General features: G+C 50.7%; 1 protein-coding gene across 3 annotated transcripts in view; it reads left to right on the forward strand.

The window, feature by feature from the left end:
• The window catches only part of GLRX3 (glutaredoxin 3), a 28,607-nt gene extending 18,101 nt beyond the window's left edge, over positions 1 to 10,506 (forward strand). For 2 of the 3 annotated variants that reach the window (XM_080642073.1, XM_080642074.1), the window contains 7 exons: positions 139 to 311; positions 543 to 604; positions 3,091 to 3,148; positions 4,689 to 4,741; positions 6,840 to 6,879; positions 6,962 to 7,054; positions 10,266 to 10,506. In XM_080642073.1, coding sequence (XP_080498199.1) covers positions 139 to 311; positions 543 to 604; positions 3,091 to 3,148; positions 4,689 to 4,741; positions 6,840 to 6,879; positions 6,962 to 7,054; positions 10,266 to 10,316 — 530 coding nt within the window. In that variant the 3' untranslated portion in view covers positions 10,317 to 10,506. The other variant, XM_080642072.1, reaches the window with a different exon arrangement.
• The last annotated feature ends 249 nt before the right edge of the window (positions 10,507 to 10,755 follow it).

Genomic DNA, 10,755 nt, shown 5'->3' on the forward strand with positions numbered 1-10,755 from the left:
ATCACTGGTAAAACAGAGGCAGACATCAATGGTTAGTAGATATATGTACTCTGAATTCAGAGTTGTGTGTATGTATATGCGAGAGAGAGAGAGAGAGAGAGAGAAACTACGTTTTTTATTTTCTTTTTCTGTATGCAGGTTTCAGCAAGCAGATGGTGGAAATTCTCAACAAACACAATATCCAGTTTAGCAGTTTTGATATCTTCTCAGATGAAGAAGTTCGTCAGGGCCTCAAAACCTATTCCAATTGGCCCACCTACCCCCAGCTCTATGTGTCTGGCGAACTCATAGGAGGACTCGACATCGTGAAGGTGAGAATTGGGAAGTTGTGTCGGTACAGAGTTTTCATTTAGAGCGTAGTTTCCTGAGTGCTGTACTAGGTCCACAGAGTCAATTTCTTAAGAACTTCTCCAGTTAGCAGGCTGAGTCTGGAACATGTGGGGGCATTTCTGAGGAGATGATTGGGACTGGCATTCTGTGTTAGGGTGTGGCCAGGATGTACCTGTAAATGCTTCCTTCAGCTTAACCTGTGTTTATTTCAGGAGCTGGAAGCATCTGAAGAACTAGATACAATTTGCCCCAAAGCCCCCAAATTAGAGGAAAGGTAAGTGTTTTAAGAGTTTCAAATAGTCTGTCGTTATTTTAAAAAATATTTTTAAAATTCTCAGCCTTGCATTGCCTTTCTGTACAGAAATCAGAGATTGGTCTCAAGTGCCAAGTTCATCATTTTGCTGTTTGCAGTCAGACAGGTCATCCTCACGCAGGAAGGTGTGATTTGGACTGGGGAGTGCTGGGTGTCAGTTTGACGTCTAAGTGGAGGGTATTCTTTGTTGTATAGAAATGTTACTGCTACAATGGGGCGACCCCATTTAATTGTCTCTGCATTTCTGAGCCAGGATCCAGCTGTCCTGATGCGCAGGTTTTAGTCACGGTCCTGCTCATCGCTAAGCTGGTCCTTGTGTTTTCCTACACGGTCCCCTGGTGCTGCTGCTGTCACTGTCCCATCGGAGCACCGGCGTGGGAGTCGGAGCCAGTGCTGCGCTTGCAGCGCGCGGGCCACGCGGATTCCCCTGCCTCCAAACCCTGAGGACTCAGCATCCGGGAGCTTCCGGAGCTGTGAAACCTGTCCGACTCCTTTCATGAAGCCTCTCAGTCAGCTGTTAGACATTTTATCTTACAGAAATTTTGGACTTTGGCCTGTAGGGAGACTTACAGGAATTTTTATTGTAATAAATATGAGTTAACGTAGAGGTTTAAAAAGGAGTTTCGTTTGAAGTGTAGCGGCCTATCAGCCATTCGTGGTTGGGGAATGGCTGGGCTTCAGTTTGGACGGTGCAACTTCTCCGTGTCATTGTGTTGCCATTTCACATTTTGAGAAATTTAAGAAATATATTTTATTGATTTCAGAGAGGAAGGCAGATGGAGAGAGAGAGAGAAACATCAGTGACGAGAGAGAACCATTGATTGGCTGCCTCCTGCACGCCCCTTACTGGGGGTCGAGCCTGAAACCTGGGCCTGTGCCCTTGACCAGAATTGTACCGGGGACCCTTCAGTCCGCAGGCTGATGCTCTGTCCACTGAGCCACACTGGCTAAGGCGAGGAATTTTAAGTGCTTAAAAATAAACACCTGATTTACCTACCCTTGAATAATGAAGTAATCCTTATAAACAGTATTCCATCTGTGTCAAGCCGGCCTTCAGGTGGCTCATTTTCTCAAACAGCCTTTCTTGCCTTTTTGGTAAGAAAGTGGTGCTCCTCGTGCCTTTGTTACTCTGGGGTCCTCTACTGAGAGCCCGGGCAGCCCCGGAGGCTGTGTGGCCTCAGGAGACTGCTGTGCACCTCTCTGCTTGGGTTTGCTCTTCACTTGCTCTCTGCTGAATGCACCCGAATCTCTGTGGTCGGACACCAAGGATGGCTGGCTGGAATTATGTAGGAAGTAAGTTCAGTGTATTTTGAGTAACAATTTAAAGGGCTCCTGGGAGGAAAAGTGCAGGAGCCAGAGTTCCTGGGCTTGGTGACATCTGTGGGTGGGACGGAGGCACCTGCTTTGCTTCCCTGGATGCAGGTGACGGTTACTAGGCGAGAGATTGGGATCAGCGTCATGTGGTTTCTCACTGTGTTTTGTTTGCTTTGAGAATTAGCTAATCGCACTCTGCTGAAAGTGTACATGACAGCTTTGTGCGTGATTTGTGGTTCCATTTGTGACAACTTTATACTGTGCGGAGATTTGGAGCCACCACGAAGGATCCAGAGAACCAGGGGCAGGAGGAGAAAATGGTGAGGGGCCACCACAGGGCTAAGAGGGTCTTCAGCAGCCGCTGTCCCCACACTGACTGTTCCTGAGGCCTGTTTCTAGGCTCTAGGCCAGGGGTCCTCAAACTTTTTAAACAGGGGGCCAGTTCACTGTCCCTCAGACCGTTGGAGGGCCGGACTATAGTTTAAAAAAAAAAACTATGAACAAATTCCTATGCGCACTGCGGGCCCGGGACGAGTCGGCTGCTAAGCAGGACAGGCAGCGGCACCCGGCGGGCCGGATAAATGTCCTCGGCGGGCCGCCTGTGGCCCGCGGGCCGTAGTTTGAGGGCGCCTGCTCTAGGCTAATATGCAGATGGTGCACATTCTGACAGCAAGTTCGCTCCTGATGTTGAAAGATTGTGCGACATATTCAGCCTGAAGTGAAGTAGCAGCTGGTGTTAGTGGTGTCCTTGTGGGCACTGAGCCTGTGGAGCCATGCGCAGCGTCAGGATGAGAGAAGCATGCAGGATGGAGTGCTGGAGGTTCCGGATGGGCCCCTCATCAAACAATTCCTTATTGAATTGGGTATTACTGTTTTTTTAGAACTGTGAGTTGATGGGCTTAAATTGCAACTTGAAGGAACATTCTTTGCCTTAAAAAGCCACATTGTGTTTTACAGTGGCTTAGGGAGAGAGGGAAATAAAGGAAATGTCAATGCATTTGCTTGTTTAATGCCATTCAGAGCTGTGAACCATCCTCCCGCTATCCCTCGGCTTGCACGCTGCTCCTGAAGCGCAGCGAAAGTGGGGCTTAATAATTGAGCTGAGCCGTTTCATATCAATTTTCTCTCCTTAGGCTCAAAGTACTGACAAATAAAGCTTCCGTGATGCTCTTTATGAAGGGAAACAAACAGGTAAAGAACTCCGAATGGTTTTACTTGTAATTTCTTTCGGTGCTAACGTGCAGCAGGGGGACATTTTCCATCTTTTCCCGCTTTAGCTAATGGAGCCGCGGAGGCGCCAGGAAGTTCTCTGGGCCTTCATTGGTGCTTACGGACATCAGACCAAGCCATCTGCGTTTTCTGATTCTGTCCTAGCATCGCACGCAGTGGGTGCGTTTCTTTCTGCTGCCAGGCTGTCGGCTCCCTGGTCAGCGCTGTTCTCACTTCCTGGTCTGTGAGTTGCTGTCGGGACCATGACTGAGCCCACAGAGTGCAGTCTGGTTCCTGCTTCCTGGGTCCGGGAACCTCGTGGGTCTCGGGCTTGCGGCTTTAGATCGTCCTTGAAGTGTGACCCCTGCTGCCGCCTGTGTGCCCCGTGCTTGTGTGATGAATGAAATCGTTTCGGCAATTTTTTTCCTTTTCTGTAACTGCATATTCCTGTTTTTCTAAAAAGAGAGTTCTTAAGTGTTCATCAATCCTCAAAGGGTCTGCCCCTCACTGGCTAAGAGCCGCTGACACATCCGACTTCCCGACTTCCCTCCAAATTCCATTGCGCTCTGGTGTCAGCGCGATTGTCACTTGTGGCGGATGCTTCTTGGGGCTGCTTTGCCGTCACTTCACAGATCCTCGCTTTCCCTTGGTGCACGGAGAGCCTGGTGCCGCCCGCACAGCGGCTGCGAGACCGAGGTCGCCATCACTGTGGGAGTTAATAGAACTAACACAGTGACACCAGTTAGTTTACATAGGAATCAGTTAACATAACTCTTATAATGAAAGCAGGACAACTAGGAAATGGTCAGATACATTTCAACATGTGATCCCTGGATGAGGACCTAGATTCTTTGACTGCTCCACTGTACTTACTAAAACAAACAGAGCAAGCTAGTCATTCCCAGTAGCGGGAAAGCCATCTTTTCTTTTTGGTGATTATTTTTATTCTCAAACACTTTTTTTTTTTCTTTCTGGAAGCCCAGACAGTATTCGTGCATTTGGGAACATAATTATTAGCACCATTAAGGTGTTTGTGTGGCCCTAAGTCTTCCCTCAGGATTGAGGGGATTTGAGATTCTGTGCATGAAAAAAGTGTAACATTTCCATAACCTTGAAGAAGTTTGGGACAGGAAAATGATGGAACAGGAAAGGGATGATGATGGTGAAAGGTCGAGTTATCGAGATGGTCTGCATGAGTGACATCTCCGGAGAGCATGGGGGTTTACTCGAGGGACTTCTGACCACAAAGATTAGAAGCTACTAGACACACGCCCTCCCCGTGGTTACAGACCGAAGTGAATCTGGGGGGGAAAGGGGGGTGCGTCTGAGCCGATGTCTCAGGGTCAGTACTGGAGGTGCCCCCTGAGCCCTCACCCCTGACTGCCCTGTGATGTGAAGGGCCCTGAGGCTCATACTCGCCCACCAGCTGTCCCAGGACAGAGCGAGGGACAGCCATGCCGTGGGCCATGCCGTGGGCCGTGGGGAAATGCCGTGCATCTTCACTCTTTCTCTTTGCATTTAGGAAGCTAAGTGTGGATTCAGCAAACAGATTCTGGAAATACTAAATAGTACTGGGTAAGTCAGTCTTATTTTTAAATGGTCTATTTAAGAAGTTCTAACTTCTCAGTTCTGTCTAAATCCATGCATTTTTATCTATGTATTTTTGTTATACTGTTTTGTAAATGCTTTAAGTTAGATTACAATAGAATGTTCTGGCCAAACTCCTGGTAACATTAAGGAGTTTCTCAGGCAACAATGAAATAACTATTGGTCTACTCTCCCAGAGGAAAGTTAATAACTGAGTTCTTACCAGGTGTAAAGATATTTTGGAGAAAGTGAATTATAGGTGTTTTAATTTTCTTTAAAAACATTGTAGTGTCTAAATAGTCCATAAAGCAGATGGGGTAAGTATTAAGGTCGATTATATGGATCTGAGGAGGAGGGTAAATTACATGCAAGGTCCTTGCTTTTGATCTGCTCAGTGATAAGCTGTCAGGTGAGAAAATTGTGATTGATTTTTATGGTTAAAAACAACCACTTTTATATGTCAATTACACCTCAATTTAAAAAATTAGAACAAAACCACTCGGGGATATTTACTCATGTTTTGTAGAGTTTGTCATGTGTTTTTGCTTATTTTATTTCACAATTGCTTTTTAATATAAGTTTTCTAATCATAGCTTTAAGTTAATTAGGCAGCCCTATGAAATTATAGGGAAAGTAATCTTCGAAATATTTAGAAATTCTTGGGGAGAGCTGAAATAGTCGAATAGTACAGGTTTACATACAATTTTAGGGACATAAAGAGAAAAATGATAGATTTTAAAAAATGATGGTGGCATTTCACAGTGCAGAGTCTGGTCAGCCTATGTCCTGTGTGTTGAGCCCTCTGGTTCACTCTGCCTGAGGATGGAGGACAGCTGGCTTGGTTTTGGTCCTTATTTTTACGGCCCTTCCTCTGTCTTCCCTCGGCCACAGCTCCACGGAGACGCACACTCAGTCCATTCCTTCCTGGCCCCAGCCTGTCCCTGGGGCACCCTCTGCTGGTTCATGAGCCAGGACGTGACAGCTTGCAGATTTGGGAAGGTCTCCCTGTCTGCTTTCTGTCCTGTATCTGTCAGTCCAGATGGGATGGGAGGGCAGTTCCTGGGGGGCTGGGCTTCCGTGGGAGACAGTGTCCCACGGCCCGAACCTGGTAAACAGGATGGTGCTGTGGTGGGTGCCCGTGGAGCCTCTGCGGCTCTGTAGCGGGAACACCGTGAACTTGGGGGGTCGTGGTGTGGAGAAAGAAGGCCCGGCTCCTTGTCCTTTCTCCTGGATATTGCTAGTCCAGATTAACTCGCCACAAGGGCGGAGTCCCAGGTGCGTGTTGAGGTGTGAATGGTCCCTTACAAAGAACTGCTGGGACTCTGACCCATGCCCTGGGCCCCGGACTCGCTAGGTCACTGGCAGGTGGCCTGTCATTTGCCCTTTTTATCAGACTGTTTAGCTGAAGATCTGCCTCCCTTAGTTCACCCTGAAGGTCCTTTTTAATTCCTTTTTAATTTCCTTGTGCTCTTTCAAACATTTCTTTGCTGGTACTTGCTGCTGGCTAATCCTGTCGTCTTTTTTTGAGTATTTCTGCGCCATGGATAGATTTCTTGGGAACTTGTTTACGAAGTAACCAAAGTTTCCCTTGAGGGTGGCCTCAGGTTTTGTATGTGGCGTTTTCTTGGCCAATTTTTGGACCTGCACATAAGATCCTCACGCCTGGTCCCACGCCGACTGATTCCCTGACCATCACGCAGTTAAAGCACAGCCCCGTCCTGGCGTAAGTCCATCCCCAGGTCACAAGGCGTCTCTGGCAGTGAGGGTGTCCTGGCCGGTGAGTCCAGCAGCCTCCGGCCATGGCCTGCGGCATCTAAATGTTTCTCTTGCCCTTTAAGAAAAAGTCTGCTGGCCCCTGTGCAACCTAATATTGCCTAGAGAAAAATTCAGACACATTTGTGTCTTGGCATGACGTATTCTGAATAGTACCAGACGGATTAAGAAGTAAAATCATTTCCGTTTTTCTACAGTAAATTTCGTTGGCACCAAAATGGTTTATGTTCTTGACTGTTTTAAAAGCCCGAAGTAGGTTTACAGTTTCTGTTTAGAACTGACTTGTCTGTTAAAATGTTCTCTCCTTTTGCAGTGTGGAGTATGAGACATTTGACATACTGGAGGATGAGGAAGTAAGTTCTGTCTTTCATGTCCTTGGTCTCTCCGGCCCTTGCGCCTGAGGGGCAGCTGTCAGGGTTCCTGTGGTTTCCGCAGGTGCGGCAGGGATTGAAAAGCTTCTCCAACTGGCCCACGTACCCGCAGCTGTATGTGAAGGGGGAGCTCGTCGGAGGGCTGGACATCGTTAAGGTGAGTTCCGTGCCCCCGGGCGCCCCGAAGAGCTGGGAAACGAGAGTCCCGTTTCGAACAGGAACTCGGGCTGTCCTGGCCGCCTTTCTCTTCTGGCCTCACGTCCAGGCACTTCTACACCATGTTACCCTGTCTGGGCGGTCATAGCTTGTCATCTCCCCGTCACTGCCATGTCAGACCGTCCCCACCGCTCACCTGAGCCCCCGGCTCTGCCTCACGGTGGGGCCTGACCCGACACTGGCTGCTGCTCCGGGAGCCCCTCCAGCCCCTGAGCGATGCCGCCCAAGCCCAGTCTCCGGAACGTGGTGCTCAGAGGAGCTTACCCTGCCGCCATGCTCCCGATTCAGTTTTCTCCCACGGCGCTCAGTCCGGTGGAACTTCTGCATGTTTTCAGCTCGTCTTCGCCGCCGCCTCTGCTTTGGGTGGCCTGCACGTTCGTTCTATAGTTCAGTCTGTTCTTTGTGTCCATCAGGGTCGCACTTGTCTGGGCATCACCTAGAGCAGTGGTCGGCAAACTGCGGCTCTGTTGACTAATGAGTTTGCCGACCACTGGGATAGGGGCTTAATCACCGGGAACAACAACAGCCTGTAATTATTGGAATCGAGAGTCTAGGTCAGTGGTCGGCAAACTTATTAGTCAACAGAGCGGCAAACCGCAGCTCGCGAGCTGCATGTGGCTCGCGAGCCGCAGTTTGCCGACCACTGACCTAGAGTGTTGCAGCCAGAAATGTTTGCTTCTGCTCCTGAAGTCCTCCTGTGCCTTAGACTCACGTTGTTGTAATTATTCTACTACTAGAGGCCCGATGCACGAAGTTTGTGGAAGAGTAGGCGCTCGGACTCCAGATCCCTCCCTCGCAGCTGCAGCGGCTGCCTCGGTCCCGCGGCTGCAGCCCCGGCCTCGTCCTGGAAGGACATCTGGAAGGATGTCCAGTCTAATTAGCATATTACGCCTTTATTATTATAGGTAGATTTTCTCGTGTTCCTCTGTTCTGCCTCACTCACATGCTCTTGGGTGACACCAGGTCGTGGGCGGGAGCCTGAGTCGCAGTGCCAGCCCGCCTGTGGTCACTGCCTAGTTCCTGAAGGGAAATGCAGGATTGCGTTAGGCCATTCCAGACCCCCTGGGTCTCAGATGCTACAAAGTCGATTCCTTCTCAGACTGTGAGCGCATGTCAAGGGGACACCACTTCTCACACGTCTTCAGGGATTCGTTTCCTTCTTTGTTGGCCTTAAACCCCGGTTGAATTTTCATTGGCCATGACTTTTCTTCTAGAATTTAAAGTCTAGAGGTGCTATGGCACCTGTGTGCTGCAGACACTGCTGAGGGACCCTGGCCCCTGGGGTGGAGGTGCTGTAGTGGGGGCCGTGGTGGGTACGGCAGGGCCTGGGCAGGGCGTGGCCAGGCAGCGAGCTGCTCCTCCACCCAGGCCTTCGTCCTCTGCCTGGACTCCTCCGAGGTCACATCTCTGGCCGAAGTGGACGGCAGGTAGTAAGTGGTTCTGGTCACGTGGGAGGATGAAAGCTGGAAAGTCGCCCTTGGTAACGTGAAGGAACCCGAGCAGGACCTGCGTGACGTCGGCGCTGTGGCCGGAGGTCTATAAGCATGGCCTTGGAGTGCAGAGGCTGTGCTCTGCGCAGGCTTCCAGATTTGACGTCACACTTCAAGCCAGCCAGGGAGGCATTGTTCCGGTAAACCGTCTACTCCTGGTGGAAAGGAAGTTCTCACTTAGAGGCTTTTGAATAGCCCTGAAGCAACAGAAATAGATCTGCATCTGTTATTTTATACAGCTATTTTATTTTTGTAAAACACAGAGAGTCTTCAGACCCCAGATTCTCCAGAGCCTGTTCTTGTCTGAATGTTTTATAGCCGGTACCTTAGCCATTGGTAACTCTTGGGAAGATGCAATCAATAAATCTCATTGAATTCTGCAGCTGAGCGGCACGCAGCTGCTTCTAGGTGTAGAACAGGGTGTTTGCCATGCGACCTGATGCTCCCCTGCTGGGAGCAGGAGTGTGGAGGTTGGTTCTTTGGGAAGGTTACTGGGAGCAGCTCCTGGGTGGGCATTTTGGTGTGTTTCTTGCAGAGCGGGGTTCTTCATCTGTAGTTCAGTTAAAACCGGGGTTACGTTCCGGGGTTCTCTTCTGGCCTCTTTAGGAGCAGAGCGCTTCTCTGGTGAATGGGTGATGGACCTGATGAACCAGTGAGTCAGTGACCCCGTCAGTCTCACGTCCCGAGAATCTTAGCTGCTGAGCAGTGTGGACGCATGAGTGAGTCTCAGCTCTGAAGAGCCCACTCTGGAGAGAGTTTGGAGTCCGAGCAGTTAGACCTGGTTGCCCTTTAAACTGCCCGCTGGGCCAGCGCACTGCTCCATTGGCGCAGCCTGAGAGAGGCCTCGTCCCCGTCAGAGGAGGGCTCACAGCCATGGAGAAGTAGGCGAGCTGTCTGCCATGTCCCAGCCAGGACGTCCTCCATCCGGATCTACCCGAGGGCCGCCGGCCTCCTGGGCGTGTGCTCGGACAGCCCTGCGGGTCCTTGGTGCAGCGGACGGCTGCTGTTTTGTGGGTGGTGGATCCCAAGACATCCCTGTGGGCTGGCCGAGAGCGTGTGACAGGATCTCCCCTCCCAGGTCTAACCCAGAGTGGCGCTCCCACGGCTTATTGATGGGTGGTCAGGCTGCTTCATAAGAACCTGACACGTTACATCAAATTAAATGTTCATTTAAACTAGAAAACTTGGTCCCTTGGTCACCCTCTAAACCTGATGGCAGTGTTCCAGCTTTTCTGGGAGGTTCTGCAGCACGTGCTGTCTCTGGCCTCGCTGCATTCACGCAGCAGTGCTGTGGCTCTGCCGGTGGGGAGCGTGGCGGGGCGGCAGGTGCCGTGTGCAGGTTTGAGCGGACGCTCACGTCGCAGAGCTTTTCCTTCGGTCCCTCACGGTGCCCGCCTCCCTCTGTTGTGTTGTTTAAGCAGGAGGCCTCGCTGTTTGCTCCAGTCGCTGGATTCGCTAAGGCTGAACCCTCTGCCGGCTGCGGAAGCCTTTCTCACCTGAATTTCGCAACCTGACAGTGTCCTCTGAACGCTGTGTGGCTCCATGCTTAGCTGGAGGTTGGCAGGCTGGCGTTCCGTGTGGTTCTCTGATACAGATGCGTCTCTCACCTCATGGTTTTTCACAGGTACCCGTACATGTGACTGTTTTCTTTTTTATTTCTAGGAACTGAAAGAAAATGGTGAATTGCTGCCTACACTGAAAGGAGGAAATTAGTAACAGCTCAGCGTGGTGCCCAACTAGTGCAGGAAATACTTCGTTACAGCCGAGCGGCTCGCGGCCCGGCCTCCCCGCGGACGCGGGGGGAAAGGCCCCCTCCTGTCGCCGTGTCCCACAAAGCTGTGCTAAAGACGTGTTACCATTTCCCCCAAAAAATAGAACGCAATAAACCAATGCAGTTAACGGCGCTGCGAAAAAGGGTGTGTCTTTACAGGGAAGGTAAACCTAGTGACCGCAATTAACTCACTCCGTCTCTTTCATAATGTGGGCTCCTGTAGCTGGTCAGGATCGGCAGGCGTCAGGAAAGGGAGACCTGTGGTGGAGCGAATCCACAGCGCCATCACAGCAGCTCAGACCAGGCCAGTGGCTCCCCTCCCTGGCCAGAGGCCCCTGCAGCGCGGGAACGCACCTAGTGGTGGGTCGCGGAGGTGACAGG

The sequence above is a fragment of the Plecotus auritus genome, assembly GCF_963455305.1.
Source record: "Plecotus auritus genome assembly, chromosome: 9".
Taxonomy (NCBI): domain Eukaryota; kingdom Metazoa; phylum Chordata; class Mammalia; order Chiroptera; family Vespertilionidae; genus Plecotus; species Plecotus auritus.